Source organism: Dysidea avara, chromosome 1 (genome assembly GCF_963678975.1).
Source record: "Dysidea avara chromosome 1, odDysAvar1.4, whole genome shotgun sequence".
NCBI lineage: Eukaryota > Metazoa > Porifera > Demospongiae > Dictyoceratida > Dysideidae > Dysidea > Dysidea avara.
Genome location: NC_089272.1, coordinates 47,239,078 through 47,262,590, shown reverse-complemented (window position 1 = coordinate 47,262,590; position 23,513 = coordinate 47,239,078). Strand labels below are relative to the sequence as shown.

The 23,513-nt window shown below is 36.4% G+C and overlaps 1 protein-coding gene across 4 annotated transcripts; it reads right to left on the bottom strand.

Annotated features, from left to right (window-relative positions):
* Nucleotides 1–1,608: 1,608 nt before the first annotated feature.
* On the bottom strand, nt 1,609–21,917 carry LOC136266007 (uncharacterized). Of its 4 annotated transcripts, none has more exons than XM_066060962.1 (12): nt 21,640–21,917; nt 18,069–18,145; nt 16,412–16,637; nt 14,358–14,678; nt 13,171–13,380; nt 12,550–12,595; nt 9,958–10,054; nt 8,777–8,851; nt 8,361–8,420; nt 7,053–7,154; nt 4,242–4,295; nt 1,609–1,827 (listed from the first exon to the last, which is right to left on the bottom strand). In XM_066060962.1, exons 1-12 carry the CDS (start codon nt 21,878–21,880, stop codon nt 1,816–1,818), a joined length of 1,521 nt encoding a protein of 506 aa, XP_065917034.1. In that variant the 5' UTR covers nt 21,881–21,917; the 3' UTR covers nt 1,609–1,815. The 4 variants fall into 4 exon arrangements, with proteins under 4 accessions (XP_065917034.1, XP_065917043.1, XP_065917048.1 ...); XM_066060971.1 differs by having other exon boundaries at nt 9,991–10,054; XM_066060976.1 differs by lacking the exon at nt 8,361–8,420.
* Nucleotides 21,918–23,513: the final 1,596 nt, after the last annotated feature.

Genomic DNA, 23,513 nt, shown 5'->3' with positions numbered 1-23,513 from the left:
TGTGTAGGCATAATCCTTCTGTAGCAGGACTACAGTAACCTGCAGCAGGCTGATTGTCTACATATCACGTAGCAATGCTGTGGAACCTGAAGTTCCACAATGACTCAACACTGCTAGACAGTAGGGCATTTGCTTCCACAGTTAACACCAGATACCAGATACCTATAGACTGATTTTGTTTGCTCAAGGAAGCAACTGGGCACAACTGAGCATCAAACCCGGAACTTTTCAATTACCAGGCTGATACTCTAGTCATATGGCTATGTTGCCTCATGTACACACACTATCTCTTCTCATTGGCAGTGGAGACGGGGGAGGGGTGGGCACTTTTATGGAACAACGTTTGCAAGAAAAGATCAAGATACTCCAATAGAACAGTCAATTCTAGCTATGACCTACGTATGCAGTTATAAATAAGGAGATACAGTCGGTGGAGGGAAGTTATTGTTACCTTTTTTTTGGTCTTCAGCTTACAGCTGGTCTGGCCCCCTCACTCTTTGGCCTGCTCCACCACCCCCGTGTCTTCTTCACTGCCTAGTTACTTGTCACTAAAAGGAAAGGAACAGATAATAGCAAGGGTAGACTGTCATGCCGCCTGTGCACACTTGGTGTGGCAATGGTCATAGTGCAACTACACAGAAACCAAATGACCCATAGAAATTCCAGCTGCAGCATGAATTTGAGCATAAGTAGCATGTAAACATCCATAATGCTAGCATAATATGTAATGCATTACTGTAAGTCTTAACCAATGATAATACATGTCATTGATATGCTCTAATAGAGCAGTCAGTAACCACTTGACATAAATATACCAATTTATTAGAATGATAGTAAGCTCAAAATCAACCATATCTTTACTTTTGATCATGCCCACTCAAAAATTGCAGATATAGCTATATAGAGGACAAGGCAATAATATTGAGCATGGTGATGGGCAGGAGTTTTAATAACTGTAGCATAACATTATAATCATACAGGTTGAATGAATTTACTTTGTCAGGAGCATTAACTCGTTCTCTCTGTGGAGAATTGTTATATATATAAGGTTCTTTTTACACTGTAGCTATGCCCTGTTCCCATTTATTGTGTATATTCAATAGGTTATGTACTAAAAAACGTTTACTAGTTGAGATACTCTAGTAGAGCAGTCATATGCATTCTAATGGAACAGTATGACTACTCTAATATAACATTCATAACAGAATATAGTTAAGACCAATTTGAAATTTAAAGAAATCCATGATTTAGCTCAATTAATATTGCGTTTCCTATTTTAATGGAATATGTAGCCATTTTGTTATTACAATAGCTGACCAGTAGCTACAGATACTAATCACATAATAGTGATCAGTTCAGATAATAGAAGCCCATTCAATACAGACCCTGTTCAATCACTCTCACAGAACAAACACTTTAGACAAAATACTCTAATAGAATAGTCACCTCCACAGTTCAACAACGGAACGTTTGGATAATTGATGGCTGGATAATGAAGGGACAACTGTATTAGGGAATAATTGTACTGAAATGTGTGTGATTACCTATACAAATGTTATTTGTTCTCATGCCTACCACCTAAGTAAGAATGATACTTTATGGCTGAAATGTCTACAATCACATACTACACATCATCTTGCTCATGTACTATACATCAGCTCAACTAAACACTTCATATAATTATTTGAACTTCTGAACATACAGAAAAAAATTAAATTGTTTGTCTATTAAAATGAGCATTAAATCAAACGTACATACAACAATTGACATATACAATGTTAATATCAAGTTACAAATTATCTAATGATCATGTAGTCACAATGAGCTCTGTGGAGGGAGAGAAGATGATATATAAAAATACGGCATAAAAACACAGTATGTGCATATAATAACTAAGAAGACTGAAACTATGTTGTCTCATAAAAAGGAATAAATTTATAACCCTTCACTGAAGAGTGAAGACGTTCAGGTGCATTTACACCAAATTGTGGAGAAGAATGTTAGTAATGTTCACACATCACACTGCCTTGGTATTATACCATGCTCCCATATGACAATTGTCCATCATACAGTATAATAATACTGTATAGTAGGGACCACAAAGGAGTAGGCGTGGCCCACGGGATAACTTCACCCAAAAACCAGCCTCAATTTTCCCTGATGACGATGAGGCAGTATTGGTTAGGTAAAACTAAGCCCAAACAAGCTTTCAGATCGACCCGAAACACTTTCAACAAGTTGCTACAGAATTTTAAAAAAATTTAATGGAATTTTCTACTTATTGACTGAGTAACTGACTGACCGATGCCTTCAGACAACTGTAACTCAATAATGGCTAAGGCTACGGGCTTGATTTTTTCACTGTTCGATGTCGCTTCAGCCCGACAGGTGCCTTTTGGCATACTGCAGTACATACAATGCATTCTTCAAGGACTTACCAGTGTCCTCCTTTGTGTTCCATTCATCTTTGCTGACAGCGAAAAGTGTCGATTTGGCGGTAGCACGTGATGGCTTTCCTTTGCAAAGGAAATTGTCCGTATTTTTCATAGTGGCTATTTTGATAGCAGAGGTGCTTTTCAAACAGTTCTTGATTTGTACTGCTGTGTAATGGGTTGAACATAGCGGACTAAGAAGCGTAATGGATACTTCACTTTTCAGAGGATAATTGATATAGACTAACTGGGGCGTGCGGCACCATTTCTTTCTTTTGGTATGTGTGGATTGCAGAGGTGCTTTTCGAATACGTAGTTCTTGATTCGAAATACTGCGTAACGCATTGAACATAGCTGGAAACGAAGCATAATGGATACTTCACTTTTCAGATGATAAGTGGGGCACGTGGTGCCATTTCAGATGCGGTATGCATGGGTTCACCAGTCATAATAATTATTTACAAAAAAAGTTAACAAACAACTACATAGAAAAAATTGGAATTTTCAACTAGAGTAGGGACCATGGCACATTGATAAAAAGTACTGAAACAAGCTGGAGTAGTGCACGATATTAAATCACAGTAAAACAATAAAAAGTGTTATATCCCTACTGTGCTCAAGATACCATAATGAAATGCACAGTAGGAACATAACACTATTGTTTTACTGTGATTTAATATCCAGCTTGTTTCAGTACTTTTTATCGATGTGCTATGGTCCCTACTCTAGTTGAAAATTCCAAATATTTCTGTGTACTTGACAATGTATATGTGCAAACATATGTACAAGATTCATTTCATTTTAATAAGAGTGGTCATAGAAAACATACAGCCAAATTAAACGATGTCAACCAGTGTTTTGACTTAAATCGCCAAATTTTTTACTCACTAATATATTTCCACTAGTACCCCCTTGTACAATATATTTGAGTCCATATTCCACAGTATCTGCATACTACAACATTTCTGGGGCTGTTTGCACTAGTTGGAATAGTTACAAAGTGGAATCACACTATTTTGGATACCTCAGCACCATAACTAAATAGGTCTGCGATAATAGGGCATGTGGGCACAAACTACACCACACCAAATAACAGGTCATATCTCAATACTGGAATAGAATTATTTGTATTCTATTATAAAGACAATTAAACTTTTAGTAAGGACTGAAAATTGCATGGCAATGGCATTATGCTACAAAAAGTTATGAATCATAAAATTGTGAAAAAGTAGGCAAATTTTATGTGCCCACATGCTCTATTTTGCAGACCCGGTCACATATTGTTAGTGAAGTGGTCCTGAATTCTGATATCAAAGGGTATGTTAAATGCATTTAAGCCATTGGGACCATAGATACAAGACTACTTGCTCTAATTCTTAGGGTATCACTTTTGGTAACATTCTCACTCATGATACTTGTACACTTGTACCACTGACAGAGAAATATGGACACTAATAAACCAACTGAATCATCCTATAATATGTTAAGATGTTTTAATTTTCCAGATCAGTTCATTTGCATTCTATTGGCCTACTTTGGAACCTCAACTACATCCATGTAAATATGTGGTATCTTTAATTTCCAATATTCATATCATTAAAAACAACTGCAATCTGCTGACACACACATGTACACACACACACACGCGCGCATGCGCACACACACCTACACACACATGCACACACACACACATGCACACACACACACACACACACACACACACACACACACACACACACACACACACACACACACACACACACACACACACACACACACACACACACACACACACACACACACACTAACCTTAGGAGGATCATGTACAGTGGAATACTCTGGTAGCTGCTGAACTCTTATTGTCTATAAAACACAATCAACTGTTATTACATTAAACAAATCAGAAACCTGACCCCGAGCCATTTTAAGGACTAAACACATACTCAGTGCACTAATGTGTGACATGAAACTTGGCTAATAGATAAACTATCTGTATGTCTATATACGTATTATACACATTGTAATAGTGTGTTTAGGGGCTCTGTATGAATGGCAAATATGTGACTGAATTTTGGAAAATTACCCATATGGGCGTGCATGAAATAATTAGAATTTTCATGTTTAGTGGATTGCTAATAAGAGCAGGGCACAGTTTTAAAATTGTATTTTAAGGTATTGAGAATGGCTTACAACCATTAACATGTAGATTAGCACTATAAAGTTTGTGATACAATCATTAATATTTTAGGTATCAAATGTGCCCATATGGGTGATTTTCCAATTCAGTCACATATGTACAGTAGTTATGTATAGCTAGATTGTAGTACTTTATTAACGCTATACAATTTTACAGTAAGTAGTTTCTATGGCTATTCAAATTAACTTTAAGAAACAGTTTAATTGTGTCTAATTAATACAATCCTAAAGCAGCCACTATATGTAATTTTAAAATTCCAAGCAACAAAAACAGTGAAACAAGATAATGCATATAGGATGATGGTATTACAAACACAGCTATGTAGCAAAATCCCTATATTCGCATTACCAAAGTAGGAATTTTCCCACATACAGTACTGTAGCTATTATTATAATTATTCTGGTAGTATCATTAATTTATCAGCTTGTTTCAGTACCTTTTGTTGCAGCGGTACTATATTGTCCCTATATACTCTAGTTTAAGATTTCTATTTTATTTATTTTGTTTGTGAACTATTTTTTTGTCAATTCATGACCATCTCACATATGTAATACTAATACATTTCTAGTTTTAATCATATTCACGAGTGTGCAGCAATCGTGGATCTCATAATTAGCACAAGTGGCTGTCCACTTACATTCCAGCTGTACCTACTACTGATACACACCAACAGTACTAAGGTCTGATGTAGCCGCCAGACTAATTCACTTACATGCAGCTACGCCAGACTAACTCACTTACAGACCTGCTTTCATACATACGAATTCTGCATACCATTCCATAAGCAGTCCATTTCCTAGTGGCAGGCAACAATGGAGAACAGTTCACTGAACTACCCGCACGTGTATTCTATTATGTTGGTATAATACATGCACGTCCGGAGATCAAAGCCACACTGTGCTATGGCTGCTATGGGATAAAAGTAAGACAATACTCACAATAGTGCATGTAATGTATGGCTATCAATATGCCAAAGGTTTCTTCTTAAGTGAATTTGAAGCATTTCTGTGAAAGAAGTAGGGCCATAGCTGTAGCCACTTTTCCACTACACTTGACTGAATGCATCAGGCAGGTAGGCTGGCAGGCAGTCAATCAGCAGAAATTCTGTTGTATAATTTAAAAAAAATAATTTTGTAGCAACTTTACAAAAACGTTTCAAATTGATCTGAAGGCCTTATGAGGTAGATTTTACCCAACCAATACTGTCATGTCATCATAAGGGGAAATTGAGGCAGGGTTTTGGGTGATATTTTATCATGGCTCACACCTTCGTTTTCTCTTCTATACAGTACTATCATTATTATTATTAACAGGAATTAAAAAGGTAAAGCCTGTAAATCCTGATCCTATGTTACAATAAATCTATGCTAAACATAATGTCATTGTTCAAGTTGTCAAACAGCTTCTTGAATTTATCAGTACTATCATACTGTATGATAACGAACTATTGGATATAATCTGTAAAACAATAAGAAGCGAATATCCCTACTGTGCATTTTGAATCTCTGTAGCACAGTAGGGATATTCACTTCTTATTGTTTTACAGTATCTAGACAATACGTACTACCTCAATCCAGCTTGTTCCAGTACTTTTTATTGCAGTGGTATTACATTTTACTTTTTTATACTTGTACTGTAGTATAACTATCACATACATGTGAGACTGACTGTTCTGTTAGAATATTGTATACAAGTGCTGTTGTATTAGGATAACTGCTTTATTAGGGTATCTGGATCTCACTGTGATCTTGAGAGAGCCATGATAGATTAAGCAGTGATGTTGCTGTGTCTTGATTTCTGCAGTGAAACCAATGGCTACAAAGTGCAGCTGGACCATTAAAGGATGTGGTCAATCATAAGAGCAACTAGATACTTAAGCGGTGTGATCACCATGTACTGTTTTCTGCCACATGTGAGTTTATTTTTCTCGTGACCATGTGCTTTGTAGTTTAGCCTCTAGCCTTGTGACTGTGGTCAGGCTGGATTAAAGGGAGGCAGACAAACCAAAATAGAGTATTGTTAATTTAAAAAATTAAATATTCATTCTACTGAAAGGTTATTCTTTGTTTTTCCACTAGATTTGATGTTATATATTTATACTGGTAACAACAATACTTTAAATTTGGCAGGTGCCCTTGAAGATCCCTACTATACAGTACTATTGTATTGGTGTATGTACATTTAGTCTAAGAGATCTGGCAGCAATAAGGACAAATAATGGTCTCAACATATCTGCAATAAAACAGCTCCACTCTATATAACAATAAATTTGATCTTGTTTTGATATTTGCATACCTTGGGACCATCTGAAAAATGCAAATTAGTCCTGCTAAATTTTGAAGTACTGTGATCATGGAAGTGTATTCAACACTTGAATTTACTTGTAGCACAGGACAGCACACAGAATGGACATATGTACACACCTTTTTTGAGTCATCTACTTGACTATACATTGGCATTTCCTGTACTGTGCTACTGCACATTGGTAGTCTCTGAGCTGTGCTACTTTTGTCACCTTCTTCTGCCTGTGATGGGAAGTAGGAACACACACACACTCACCAATGAGACCACCAAACTTGTATTGAGACACATGATACTGAGTCGTGCTGCCAAGAAAACTAGCGTGTCACACCGTGGGTATAACCTAAAATTGGTCTGTGCATAGTTTAATCATCATAGCTCAAACCTTTTGTGGTTTTAAAGAAATCACAGTGACAGTTGGGAAAGTACAAACTCTGGATTGGACTACTGGATTGGTGCTTTTTAAAATTCCTAATTTAGGTTTTAACATTTCAGTGTTGTTGGACATTGGCTATAAAGTTTCTTCTATAGACTTGCCCACTTGTTTTCATCATACCTACTTGAATGTGTGTGTGCATGCATGCGTGGGTGTGTATGTGTGTGCATGCGTGTGTGCGTGCATAGGTGTGTGTGTGTGTGTGTGTGTGTGTGTGTGTGTGTGTGTGTGTGTGTGTGTGTGTGTGTGTGTGTGTGTGTGTGTGTGTGTGTGTGTGTGTGTGTGTGTGTGTGTGTGTGTGTGTGTGTGTGTGTGTGTGTGTGTGTGTGTGTGTGTGTGTGTGTGTGTGTGTGTGTGTGTGTGTGTGTGTGTGTGTGTGTGTGTGTGTGTGTGTGTGACATGTCCTAAAATATCATATGGAGCGCTGTTTATATGCTGATAGAAAATGAAAAATCGGCCAAGAAATAGCTGCAATGATGTTAATTGCAATCAGTTTTAATAAAATAAACAGCCACCACAACATATACTAGGCCTGCATCAAATATGCCAGCATAATAAAAGCATAAGAGGCTGGAGTGTTATGCCAGCATAATGTTAGCATGATAGGTGGACATTTCAAACTATACAGCTTAATTTTGTGAAAATAGATTGATACTCCCTAATAGAGCAGTCAGTGGAAACTGCAAACTGCAATAGAGCATTCAAATACATTGTAAATAGCTTCTTAGATCAATACTCTCTAATAGAACAGAAACTCTGTAGTGAAATACGTACTCTATTAGAGCATTCATTGATTACAATGTTCTGTAAAAAAAATGTTGCTGACCTAGGAGCATAAGGCAAGCATAATGGGAACACCTGAAGAGCATAATAGGTGAAGATTTTGAGAAAGTCCTGAAAGTATTTTGGGCAAAAATTTGAGCATATTTGACTCAGGCCTAACACATACATACGCACTACCAAATTTACACACACACATACACCCATACAGTACCTTCCTAGGGCTCTGCACTTCACTATACAATGGTACACTTGGGAAAGAATTACTGCCTCTCTACACAATAGATAATACACTGCATACACTGAGTGACACTGAGTGTGTATCTACACATCTTTGATTGGATTTAGGCAACTATACAAGTTGCAAACAATCTAAGATTTAATACAGTATCCTGCAAACAACCTAAGATTTATAAGGTACAGTGGAACAGATTCCCTGAAATATGGACACTTTGGCAATCAGGAAACTTGTCCTCCATTTGTATTACACTTAGATCCCAGGAAACCTATATAATTAATAAGGAAAACACAACTTGGTCCCAAGGAATATAGACAGCATAATCGGTTTCTTTAGTGCCAGCTTTTGACAATGATTGATAATATGTATATGTTTGTATGCAATACCTATACCTTTTGGGGGGCTGGATTGATCTCACTATATAATGGCACCCCTTGGGGAGTAGTATCCTTGGTTGTGTTGCCTTCCTGCATGAGTGGAGTAGATATAACATCAAGTATTAGGAAAATTTTGGTAAGATCATAAAAACAAAAAGTTAATGAAAAGAGAGGTTGCGTACACCTTAATTAATGCCCTACTTAAATTATGATGAAGAAGGGATTGAATTATTAAAGCTTTACAGTGATCAGCACTTTTGATAGTCTGACAGCAACTTGTGCTGCAGCCTTTGGATTACTTAACCTAATCAGGGGGGAGATTTGAAGACAACTTAACCAAGCTTAATAAACAGAATATGTCCTCTGGTGTATACAACTTTGCTAGTTTAATCTGTATGATTTGAAATTCTTTGTGCTTGGTTGATAACTTTATATGTAATTATGACTGCATGTTGAAACTATATACGTATCATGTACATCTATGTAATTACACTTCACTATCCTGTGTACACTGGTATGTACTATATTTGCTCCCATACATTATTGATAACTCTATATTGGACCACTACTCCTCACCCTCCTAGACTAATTCTACAGCTATCATACAACACATACAGTAACCTATATTGATCCAACTAGACAATATCTTGATGTGACAATTATCAACAGAAATTTCTGTAAATCTGTTGAGTAAAATTAAATTTTGTATTTTTTGCATGTTAGACAAAACCATAAAAACTTATTCATGGTGTTCTTATTGTTCTCATTGAAAGTGGTGGTTAGATAAACCATTTTGAATGTTTATCTATTGTTTATTATCTGAAAAGAAAAAGATATAGAATGGAGGAAGATTCTTTTGTATAGATACAAAGAGTTCACAAATCCTTTTCTCTCTTAGGACTACTATACAGTATTTAACTACACCACTCATGTCAAATCTATCTTGTTTCTGTGATCCTACTACACAGCAACTAGATGGAGCAAACAGAAATACACAACACACATCACCTTTCACATAACAACAGGAAACATGACTCCTTTATTTTAATATGCTTACATTCACCATAAAATTAATTAACAGGCACTAATTTATTAAGACATCACAAATAAAAGAGGCACTCTGATATACAGTATTGGACACTTTGGCGCTTGCCCATATCCTTAAAAAAACCAGGACACCTCTTTACTACACTTACAGTGGTCCCTGTACTGTCTTTCTTGCAGCTTACCACAAATGTATCAGCACTGTTAGGGAAGTGGGGGCTCTCTTCACTTGAACTGGAGCTGCCAGTACTGTGAGGGGAACATGATCTCAATTAATGCACTGTATGTGTCAAGTTGTGATTGAAGAAGTGAAATTTGAGGGTAAAGATAGTTACAAATTTTCACGAATCACTCATTCCTTTACAGTGAAAATTTTCATACATCATCTACTGTATATAGAGCCATACCATGGGGAGACTTTTACATGCTTATATACAATGAAATTTGTGATGCTGCAATGCTACTGGTCTTATCGCCTATCTATTTAAAAGTACATATCAAAAAAATTCTAGTTTAATATTTATAGTGTTGCAGCTCCCCATTGGTTGAAACTATGTATACCAAATTTTCACACATTTTACATCAGTTTCTTATATTCCAGAGCATCCACTGTACAAGTAGCCAACAGCTAAGTTCCCCAGATAGTTTTAAACTTGAGACTGACTGTAGCAGGCAAGCCACAATAGGGGTGATGGGCAGAGGGAGATGTTGTTCAAAATGAAAAAGGAACATGAAGGGGTGAACCACGCTAAGGTATGGGCCATTCAGGTATCAGAACTAGCTAAAATGAAATTAAAGGAAAGGTCTCTATTCAACACCATGGAACTGTGGCATAGGCAGCCACATACAGCCAACCTCAGGTAGGCCATATAGCTTCATTAAGGCCCCTGACAGCTCATATGGCTGGCCACAGGGCTTAGTAAAAAGCAGCCAGCAAAAGCAGCCAGCAAAAGTGGACCGCTCATGTCTGGCTAAGTTTGTTTGTGAAATTCAATAGTTTATTAATGTAGCATTGTGTTCTTGGCAAAAAATCAATGTGCTGCTATGGGTGATAAGACCAGTTTTCCCAGACCCAGTCATGTTAAGATTGTGTGGTTGGCTATGTAATCACAACTATCTTGGTGGTGTGTGCAGCATGTGTGAGGTACCTATTGTGACATATGCAGTTTTTGGCACTATAATGTTCTAACAGATTTATATCAAGGTTTATGCATGTACTGAATGTTTTCAGGTAGCTTCACTGTATTATTACTAATGACAATTTAAGATGGTGGTACTGGCTAACAACATCTTAGCACGTGTTTAAACAGGGTCATTTGATAAATACATTGAGTAAATATTTTAGGGTAAGATTTCACCACAGTGGCTGATTCAGTGGTTTTGGTCAAACTTCCTGTACTGTAGCAGTCAGAGTTGGGGTAGTTACTTCAGAAAAGTAACTAGTTACTTAGTTAACTTAGTTACAGTTACACTTTTACAGGTAACTAAATATTTCGTTACTAGTTACTATAATATTTGTTTTTTGAACTTTTGTAGCATGATTATTTTGCCCAGAGCAATGGAAGGAGAGAACTATAGAAATAATTATATGTACACTTTATAAAAATAACAATTCTGTAGCCATTTCAGTTCAGCTTCAACTGTTACGTCTGTTACTCAAGCTGACTCATGAAGAACAGTACACAGAAAGTGTCTATTTTTGTGCTACAACTGTCTGTAGCACAAAAATTGAAGTGCTTTGCTTTTAAAGTATAATTACCTATAGTTACAATGTAACTATTGTAACTTAGTTACTTTTCAGACAGTTGTAACTAGGTACAAAAACAAGTAACTAGTTATATTACTAGTTACTTTTACAGCAACTAGTTACTGTACCCCCAACTCTGGTAGCAGTCTACAGTTTAATATTACTGTGACAATTTATCATATCAAAAAGCCTATGTAACAAATATTTCAGCAGCATGCATGCAATTGTCTATTATAATTATTCAGCCCTCAGCAATATTTTACTTTTTAAGACACATTCATTATTAAAATTATGATCAATATACTCTAATAGAGCAGTCAAGTACCTACTCTCTTAGAACAATCAAAGGTACAGATTTAGGCCCTACTTTTAATTCACAGTTTAACAACTTGCATGATTTATTATCAATTTAGTCAAAATGATAGGGTTACAAGCCTGCAAACATACTCCCACTAAATTAAGCATACAATACTACATATAAGTGAACACAATATTGCAACAAGATAACAAGAGCATCACAAAACAGAAAGGCTCCAACAGCCTAAAACTAATCAAATGTCTGTTCACTGGACTACTTGGAGAAGTGTATATAAAATGAACAAATAGCCTAAAGCTTAATCAGCCTCAGAGCTTCTAAAATATCAATTTTTTTGAGAGCAGTGATTTTGTCTTAAGATCTCTTGAATTTGTAATACATAATTTTATATTGTAACTTAAGTTTTCAGTAATCCCCTTTAAAAAAAAAATACTTGATCCACTATTGCACCAATAGCTGTCAATATTTTAAAAATGTGAAAGTTCTTCCCATGAAAAACCTCCACTATACAGTATCTATGTGTGTATTAAATTGATTATTCACAAGTCAGGATATTTGAATTACTACTGTAGAGGTGTGAAATATCCGATCGACATACACATGTATTCAATGTACTCATATCTACGTATGTATACGCTTATGTATATCTTTGTTCACATGCTTGCACCATAACCAACTCACTTGGTCTTATTTTTGCTTGACGATACAGTCTGCTTCATGGTATTACCTGTACATATGAAATTAATGACGAGTGCTACAGTATAATGTACTATATTCCAGGCATTGCAAATACTTTGTAATGACCATTGGAAAGGAATACTATGCACAACACTATTACATTGCTTAATCTACATACTGAACAGGCATGTTAAATCAAGGAGTATTGTAATGCTGTTCTTCTCTTATTACACTGCTGCATAACATTTCATATGCAAAAAAAAACATATAAAGTTTTCTCTTTCATAAAAACAATAAAGCTGTCTCTTTACCTATAACTTCAATGCATGGTCCTAGTGAGAAAACACACATTACACAATCCCTTAGATAATACCCCATTGTATGCTCAGGATACAGTGAATCCACATACTGTAACAACAGTTATTGTTATTTAAACCTCAGTAAGTTGTCAGACAAGCAATTCTATCCACACTGTACTGTGCCTTAATACAGCATACATATAATTATTATGAAGAATGAAATTAAATTATTTTCCGAATCTGGTAGGGTAACTGAGGGTCTATCAGTTAATGCACAGTAAATGAATTATACATACACACACAATTATGAAGTGATCATTCTCACTTCTCTTCTTGGCACAGTAAGCACACATCAGACATGTACAACAAGTACACGTCATGGCACGATGGATCAATGCTAGTTCTCTCTTCCTACTGTATCTCCAACAGCACACCACCACCACAAAGATCACAATCAACAATACCATGCAGAATACTGCAATGGTGATACTGACAGTTCTGCCTGTATTATCATCATCATTTGGTTTGCTTTCCCCTGTAGAGTAAGTAGAGTATGTACGTAGCTATGTAGTTATTGTTATTAATGTGTTCTAGTGTGGTGCAATCTATGTACCATAAATGATGAAAGTTTGGTGTGAGAAACGTTTCATATGAAGCAGGTTAGTGGATAAAAGTTCAGCAAATCTAATACAGAGCTACTATTGAACAATATAAGATAGCTACTGTAATTGGTAAATAAAGTTTGCCATGGATTTACCAAATTTGCCAAACTTTAGTCATGCAAACTTTTGTCATTTGAGGTAACTTTATTGCTGAGCACCTCAGTACAATGCAAATAGCCAATCTTGAACTGTCTGTATACTTAATTGTAGATGTGTTTGTCTGCAATAGAAGTACATAATGTGCATTTTGCACTAGACAACACTCTCGACCCAGAATGAAGTGATGATGTAATGTGGCAAAGGTTGTTGTGTAATCCAATATGCTTGGATATTGTGTCAGAACACCACACCACTGCTGGAGAACATTCTTACAAAGGAAGTGGTGTTTTTCGATGGTTTGTGGTGACCACAAGGCTATACCATGTGCATGCACAACATCTGGTACCACAATGAAACTGGGTCACCATATACACCTGTAATGAGGTTACTTAAAAATCTCCAAATGTGTTATTTGTGTATATACACGGTGACCTTCCTAATGTGGCCACCGGTCACTTGTCTTAAGCAGAAAATCCCCAAATCAAGTGTCATGTATGACCTTGCCAATATAGCTACAGTACCTGTTTAATAAGGTATAGTATGAGTCACAGTATTAGTTCATATTATATAGAAAATTTTATGCCTCTATGTACCTGTAGCAGATTTAGTATTGTTTAAAAAATAGGAATGTGTCATTGGACACTTGTAATGCATACACACAGTGAGCCCTTAGTGTTGTACATAACTAAGAGACATTGGGTGTATAATAAAAATTCTGTTGTATACACGTATATGTGCATGAAATACTTACCTGTGGAAGGCATTCTTGGGGTTGGTCCAGATCCTGTAGTGGTAGTAGCGGTGTGCTGTATCAGAGGTGTAACATTAGTGAACATTATTTGGTCTAGTATTATAGTGGTATTGTTTCTGAAAGTTACTTTAATAGTGATGTTGCATGGTTGAGTGGTTGTGTGAACAAGAGAAGTATTAAGCTCCACATTAACTGCTGTTTCGTTGTTACATGTAATAATGGCATCACATTTCACTGCTGGATCAGATGATGCAGTAGTACAGGATAGAGTGATCCATCCTACACCTTGTGTAGGTCCAGCTTCTTGTATATACCGTGTGACTATAAGTAAGCACATAAAAATATATTAATTAATATTGATTCTCATGTATACCAGGGGCAGATCTATGATTTCCAAAGGGGTGGCAACTGGTTGATACAACTAGTAGCACAGTGTCTGAAGCACACTCAGCATGCAGAATCCAGCAAGGTCTGGAGGCATTCCCTCAAAAGAAAATTTTGCAAATTTAGCTTTCTAAGATCAAATTTGGCAATAATTTTGACTGAATAAGCATTGTGAGTCACTTTTAAATTAGCTATTAAAGTAAAACTATTATTAATCTTTTAGCAGTGGTATATAACTATCTTTCATAATCTATAAAGGGCAGTGGGTACAGCATTAATGCTGCAGCATGGTTTGAGTCCAAGTTGTATGAAATGCAATGGGTCTAGGAGTTGGTCTTTGTTCTTTATAGTTTAATGATGGATGTTTTATTAGAGTACATAGTTGACTGTTCTATTTGCATTTTGTAACAGTGTTTTACCGCTGAAATACAAATTTTATCCCTCTTTTGTTGATTTCTAGAAGAGAATAGCTCTTCTCTTCTCATCCTTTCCATCTTTTCATTATCCATGTATGCTTTAGATGCAACTGCACCTGTACTGTAGCTTCTTCTATCTTTCTAGCTAGTACATAGTAAAATTTTGAAGAGGGGGAAGGGTCCTTCCTTCAGCCCCCACCCCCCCCCCCCCCCCCCCTCCACACACCCTAAATCCACCCTTGTGTACAAGTTATGGAAAATGGGTATGGCCCCTAAAAAAACCTATATGAAAAAACAAGTGAAATCCAAGGTGGCCGTCAAGAATGATACAGTAAGTTAACTGAAAAATGTAATAACCACAAGTCAGGCGAATTTTTGTTGCCTTCTGCAAGTCAAATTCACCAAATTCACCTGAATGAAAGCCAAGCTAATTAAGAAATGGCTGTGATGGTAAGTTAATGGCAGAAATTAATAACAACAAGTCAGGTGAATTTGTGTTAGTCTTTACAGGGTGACTTGTAATGTAGCTGAACTGTCTACAGGGTGATTTGTAGTGTTAGCCTTGTGCCCAGACCACTTTTTCCCTTTTTGTATTTGGGTGGGGAAGAGCAGTATGGGAAAAAGGGGAAAAAGCAAAGGGGAAAAGGTAAGGAAAAAGTGGTCGAACATGAGATTATTTGTAATGTAGCTGAACCCTCTACAGAGTGACTTGTAGCATTGTGTTTACTCTAATTATAGTGGCTTATTATGTAACTGACTGTTCTAATAGGGTGAATAGGGTGACTGCACTAGTAGCGTATGTATCTTGATTGCTCACTTGCTACATGTATATAGTTGGATTTTGCATTATAACTCAATGGTTTTAAACTTAATGGTTTTAAAACTGTTTCATCTAAACCACTGAAAGGTTTTCTGCAATTGTTGTATCATTGTGACATCTCCTCTGCAGTTGTTTAGTAACCCTTACAAGTTGCTAATTTCCTAACTACTTCATAATGGGTGTATGTGACTGACCGACTAAGCTATTTTTGTACATTCTTCAATTCCATTTTATTTTCTCTGTTATTTATAGTAACAAAGAAGTAGGAGGCCAAAATTTCAGTCTTTTACGATGAATAGTATTCCACCTATATTTAATCACCTTGTCATGAACTTAAAATTGTTTGTGTTGCTTTTCTTGCACTCTATAAAATGGATTGCTTTGCTCAGATTTTTTAAAGGTGAAGGTCTGTTGATTAATATACCCCAACTCACCTACATCAGATTTACTGAACTCTCCAATTCCAGCACTGTTAATTGCTGCTACACTGAGTGAGTAATTTGTGCATCTTTCTCTAGTAATGTTTGGACCAAACGCAGTAAAGATATCAACCATGGTAGTATTAGCTGGAACATTTGTGGTAGCTTGTAGTGATCCATTAATGTATAACCTCAAATTGTATTCCTCTACTTTGGTCATGGTAGGATCCAACTCTGGAGCCTGCAAAATGAAATGGTGATGCAATGCAGTGATGTTTGATTTATGTGCTTATACAGTATATGTACTACAGCACTAACTATAAAACACAATGTAAAGTTTAATACGAATTATGGGAAAGAAACTAAATCAATAAAGCCACAGCAGATATACAGTAAGATTTAAATTTCTCCAGTTATTTCAGAGATAAAAAATTAATGATTTTTCAAGGTCTTGGGAGTTGTACTTATGAATGTTCATTACTTGGTTAGCACAAAATTTTATGTTGTCTAATACTCAGTAGGTATCACCCAGGAGTGGAGAACAGTACTCAAAAGTGGGAGGGGTCTGGGGGTATGAAAATTTTTGAGATTTGAATGTTTTGAAACCAGGCTTGTTTGAGATTAAATCTGAGAGTATTTTCGTTGGTACATGTGTACTTATATGGTATACTTCTATAATACTGTAACAATGACTATCATTAAAATGCTGTACAATTAGATACTTCAGCCAGACTCATGCTCTTGATTGCATATAGATATATATGTTATAATGGAGACAGATTAAATTAATTGCATAGCAGAACCAACTTATATGATTCACTGAATGTTCTATTAGAGTAGTTAAGTGACTGCTGTATTAGAGTATTTTGATCTAGTGCACTCTCAACTCAGTGTTCCATTCTCACATAACTTTTAGCATAACTTCTAGTAAATCAAGGCAAAAATAAGTTGACTGATGACCAAAATAGTTGTAACTGGGCATTGGAAAAAGTGAGGGGCACTACCCTTCTACTTTTAAAAGTGGTGGTGATGAGGGAGGGGGTAGTTTCCCCTCTGCCCCCTCCCATTTCTTCACCCCTGGTATCACTAAGGTTTATGTTTTCCTGACAAAAATATCTGTCAGGTTATTTACAAGAATTGTTCACTTTGAGTTTTCCAAAGCAAACACTTAACTACTCCACCACCAATTAAAGCACATACTGCTTCACAGCGTCACATGGCACTGCAGATTCTGGTGTCCCTAATGCATGCCAATTCAGAATTGAAACTGAGCAATATTTCACAACCTTGTTACACATGTTTGTAAACTGTGATGAACAGGCTTAGATGTGATGAACTGTGATGTTTCACTTACCTTGTACGTAGGTGAGTGAAACAATAACATTAGTAAGAAAAATGAGTGTAAATTTCATTAGTAAGAAGAATGAGAGTAAATTTAGTTATGTATTGTTATGTAGATGCATTGCCTTGATTTTCTCTTCATACCTTCAAGTGTACCTAAAGTTCTTGTAAATAACCTTTCGAAGTTTGATTTGAGTTAAGGGTGCTTTCTGAAAATTATCATTTTTATCACACCAATTAACAAAAAATATATTCTCAGAAACTCTCATTCCACCTCTGCATAATAAAACTGCTTTGTCATACTACATACACAGCAAAGACAACAACTTACTCTCCATGATGCATTTATACTAGGTGTTCCATTATTAAACTCCAAGCTCAGTTGAATGTCGGTAGGAGGTAATGGTACTGTAACAAACACCAGTACATTGTTAATTACATATTATACAGTTTATACACAAGCTGCATAACAGCATCACTGATATTTGCCCTTGATTACTGTCCAAGTTCTGTCTGGATGTCACATTATATCACTGTTGTTGAATATAATATTTGTGGTTGTACATGAATAATTAATGTGGAAAACTGTAGACCATAACAAAGCACTTTAGAAGGGTATCCTGTAAAAGAAAAACCTCTATTTAACTGCTGGGCTACTGTTGTTGAACCTTATTTAGACTTTCAATGGCAACAATGGTTGAAAACTCAATTAAATTCACTAATGAACAACATCTGCTGTCACTGCGTGACTAACAGAGGTTGTCTGTGAATTAGTTTTTTCCTGATTATATGTACTAATTGGAACAATCTTTGGAAGGCTGCTGTATCAAGATGAAGAACTGGTAAGTCTGAAATGTGATACACATGTTTCTGCAACATTGGCTTACATATAGAGATGTGCATGCAGGATATTTGAATATTCTTTGTAGTGTTGGAGAAATCGCATCAGTGTTGAAGATTATCTGATAATTACTCTAGATGGTTTAATCCTCATAGAAAGCCCTTTTGGTTGTATAAAAGATTTTAAAAGCTACTGATCAGTTATGTGTTGCAAGTGGCAATCAAGATACCCTAATAGTACAGTCACCCTATTAGAACATTCAGGTACACTGCTACATTACTCTCTTAGAGCATTCGGCTACAAATAAGTCACCACGTAATTCAGCTATGTTACAAGTCACCTTTTGGGCTGAAGCAACATCTAACAGTGATAACAGAATTTTCTAGTGATTTACTAACTGCCTGCCTGTCTGATGCCCTTAACTCAATAAAAGCTAAAGCTACGGGCTTGATTTTATAAATACGTATTTTTATTAAAGTTCTGTATCAACTTATCAGAAGTATTTTTGGCCACTATGAAGACACTTCTGAGCTTCATTCTAACAGATACTGTCAAGGCACCATGAAGATCTGGTTTCCAGTCATTTTCTTGTAAGAAAGTGCAATTCTCCATGCTCCTTAATATGTGACCCAGTCTGGGAAAACGGGTCCTATTACACCAATTTCTTACTTTTAAGAGCATACACAGTAGAAGTAGCCAATATTTAAGTTTCCTGCCATTTTAGATAGCTTTTAACTTTATGTTGACTCTACCAGGCGAGCTCCAAAAGGGGTGGGAGGCAGGGGTTGGAGGAGTGCAAGGGATTGTTTGTGTAGGGATGAAATAGGCCAAGTTATGAACCATTCAGGTCTCAAAACTGGCTAAAATGAAAGGATGTTTACAGGAAAAGTCTTTATTCAACTCCACGGAGCTGTATAGCCACACACTGCTAACCCCAGGCTGGCCAGAGTTCCATTGAGGTTCAAGACTCAGGCCCATAGCCAGGGGGGTTCGGGGGGTTCTGAAGAACCGCCCTCTTGGAAAAAAGGTCCACAATTTTGGTTAAAAGGTCCACAATTTTAGCAGAAAATCCATAATTTAACCAAAAAGGTCCACAGTTTTAGTATACAAGTCCAAATTTTCAGGAGCAAAATTCCATTAGCTACAGTTTAGATACCACTAATAAGAGGCTAAATTAAGTGCTCCGAGTAACTCATTTAGTGCTTGTATTAAATGCAATGCAAGATCAAGATACTCTAATAGAGCAGTCAACCACTCTAATAGAACAATCACTCTAATAGAACAGTCACAGTTACATTTTCTTTTAAAAGCTACTTAATTTATGTAAATTGTCTAAACCGAGCTTTCATTAAAATATAAGATTTTGGTGGACAAGCCCCTCCATGCAGAGCCCGCGAATAGCATTCATGCTTCAACTCCATGCAATTAATGTGTGAATTTCATTGTTTAAGACACCCTTTGTTCTGTTCCACTGCCTCTGTTGATCGTGGCAGAGTGTTCAATCTTTCCCATTCTTATTCACTGTGATGTTGCAATATATTATATTTAGACACATGAATGTGCAAATGGTATAATTACAGCAGCAATGAAGATATTTTTCCAGATATCATCCATACAGCTGGTCTTCAGCTTACCTTAAAAATTCTTATTTTATTGACTGAAATGCCACTAAATTCAACCTTTTAGTATATATTTTCAAAAAAATTCCTGGAGGGGGGGCATGCCCCCAGACCCCCCTAGTTTCAGCATGCAACACCAAAAAGGTCCATTTTTCTTCTAAAAGAACCTACCCAGATAAAAGTCTGGCTACAGCCCTGAGACTGCTTGTACAGACCGGGAAAAGTAGCCAGCAAAAGCAGACCACTCAAGTCTAGCAAATTTTGATTATGTATTTTGATAGTTTATTTATGTAGCTTTGTGTTCTTGGTGAAAAATCAAATCTGCTGTCATGGGCGATAAGACTGGTTTTGCCAGACTCAGTCACATACATAGAATGGTATATGCAGTACTACCGTACTGTATGTGTATGATTGTGCATTTATAATTCCCATTAAATCACAGTCCACATATTTAAGGGGATGGCATGTAGTGTTATTGTTTAGTCCACAAAGTGTTGTGAAATAACGTGCCGCCAATTAAATATACTTACATGTATGAACTAGTTTTTTCCAACTACGTGGTCAATAAACAACCATATATACTATTATGCCACTTCAGCTTTAACCGTTTCTCACCTTTAGATTATAATTAATTTCATAGTTTCCTTTTAATAGTGAAAATGTATTCCAGTAAATAATGACAATTAAAGTGAATTTGTGTTGCCTACTTTTGTCTTCCTTTGTGTCCCATTTATCCTTGCTGATAGCAGAAGGTTTCGATTCATGGTTGCTAGTGCATGATGGATTCCCTACATTTGTAATGTAAATCATCCATATTTTCCATAGTGACTGGATTGATTGCAAAGGTGCTTCTTGTAATGTTCTTTGTTTTTAATGCTGTGTAATGGACCAAACATAGCCGAAAATGACCAATTTACTATTTTTCAGTAATTAATAGTTGGGGCACACATTCAGATGAAAACATTTAGTATTGTGCCATTGTTTCTTTTGATGTGGTATATATGTGCTAGTTCACCAGTCATAATTATGTTACAAGTAGAAGGTAGGTAGGAATTCAAGTCAATTCTGTAGTGTTAAACATAGTTGAGTTATGTTTGGCTGAAGGAATCAGTCAGTTAGTTAGGTTTTCAGTAGAAAATTCAAATGAATAAAAAAATATCCCATAGAAACTGGTTAAAAGCATTTTAGGTTGCTCAGAAGGCACTCGATAATGCCAATATTGTCAGGCTGTTGTGAAGGAATAGTAAGGCTAGTTTCGGGTGACATTTTTAGTGCAAACCTCATACTATGTAGTACTACAGTACCATGTTGTATAATAATCAGTTCAGCACCACCATCAAGATTTGATTCCATTTTAAGATTACCAAAATTCAGGTCATACAGTATCATAAAATCACTACCCCAACTATGAGAACAAAATGTACACAACACAAGATCCTTACCTGTTGGCATGGTCATCACTACTACAACATCAGACAGTCCATCTCCAGCATCGTTGAAAGGAGTTATAGTGATGGTGTATTCTGTATTGGGAGTGAGTCCAGTAAAAGTGTTCATTTTAGTATTAGTGATGTCAGTATTGTTAACCCCTGGTCCTGATATTGTCACTTTATACATCACAGGTCCACACACATTATTAGGATCACTGTTTGAATTAGTCCATGACACAGTGATAGTGTTCATTCCAATATCAGCAACTGTGATTATAGAGGGAGGTGGCATTCCAGGGGCGGATCCAGAGTTTCGAAAGAGGGGGGGCACCTTTCTGAAAAACAGTTGAAGACCAAAAAAACTTGCTGAAAACCAGTTGAAGACCAAAAAAAAAAAAAAAAAGGTCACAACAATAATAGCTAGTTATCCTTACCTACTATATCACGTCTGTTATGTAAAATAAAATCCTATTTGTAGCTTCATAGGTAAGCTACACTGCCTCATGAACATTGTGACTGCTTTATTAGAGTAATTGACTGCTCTATTAGAGTATATCGATCTTGTATGCAATTTCTTGAAGGGGGGGGGGGGGGGGGGGGGCATTTGCCCCAAATGCCCCATCCTGGATCCGCCACTGCATTCCTGTAAAACACAGGTAAATGAAATATGCAGGAAATTACAGTACTGTATACACTGTAGAAGTGTGGACATGACATGGGCAGAGGATACAGACAAATCCTTCATTGCATCTATTGAGTGAGCAGCACAGGAAAACGCTGTAGGTAATATTTTTGTCACTGCTGAAAGGTACACAAGGGTGCTATGCTGTCTCACCAGTCAGCATAGACAGGTGTTTCATCTATGCATTTTCTAGACTGTAATGAATAATTGGCAGGTGTGACTGACATTTATTTCAAATGTCTTAATCAGGAGGTCCCCATGCACTTCAAGATGGAGGATATCTCAACCTTACAGGACCTTCAAAATGTAGTAGCTGAGGAATAGACAGTGAAAGGGAATTTGAAAGATACTTACACATAGTACTTCACCATCCCTTAGCACCTGAAGCCTATACAGTTAAGTTGGGTATGTTAGACTTTCTCTAATGGACTCTTTGAAGCCTTATAGTATACAGAGAAAACATGACGATGATGATGATGATGACGATGATGGTATAGTCCAGAGAGCAAAAGCACAATATCCTTGGTGAAATGTTGGAAAGGCTAATGTTTACAGTCTAGTACATGCAGTACCAAAAATAATGTGCCATGTGAGAATATCAACTGTATAGGTACATTGATAATTCACAGAAAACATGTTTTTATTTAGATGTGTCCAGCACAGGTCATCAGGAAAACAGCTGCCAAAAGCAGTGTTATTGAAATTGTTAATTTGATAGTGCACCAACTTTGTGCTGGTTTTATCTTGACGTATGCCTAAATCCAATCACATAAAAACTGTGACTTAAATCAAGTACTTACCTACCGTATACGTACAAATTTTTGAGGGACATAATTTTCACGAATTTCACAGTTGTTTGGCTGTCCACTAAATTTCATCCTTGAAAATTAATGATTATCAGGGCTAGCTCTATAGTTAACAACAGTGAAAAATCAGTGATCCTCGAAATAAAAACTGAAATGTGTCAATTCGTGAAAATTACATACCTCCAAAATTTATACGCACGTATATGGTATATGCAACTATATCAGCTAAAACCCATATGGATCACGTCATTTTTGAAATGTCTAATTGCAGTGTACAGGGGCGTAGGAAGATATTTAACTAATGGGTACCCAGTGTTAAAGCTGAAGACCAAAAAAAAAGGTCGCAAGCGTACGTGACTGCTTTATTAGAGTCATTGACTGCTCTATTAGAGTATCTC

What these genes read in the sequence shown, in the direction of transcription:
- LOC136266007 (XM_066060962.1), bottom strand. Translation starts at nt 21,880, where the DNA reads ATGAACACTATCACTGTGTCATGGACTAATTCAAACAGTGATCCTAAT. An exon ending in GTATAAATGCATCATGGAGA is followed by an intron (nt 16,638 to 18,068) that starts GTAAGTTGTTGT and finishes TTCATTTTGCAG; the next exon opens with GCTCCAGAGTTGGATCCTAC. An exon ending in AAGACAGTACAGGGACCACT is followed by an intron (nt 8,852 to 9,957) that starts GTAAGTGTAGTA and finishes CCACTCATGCAG; the next exon opens with GAAGGCAACACAACCAAGGA.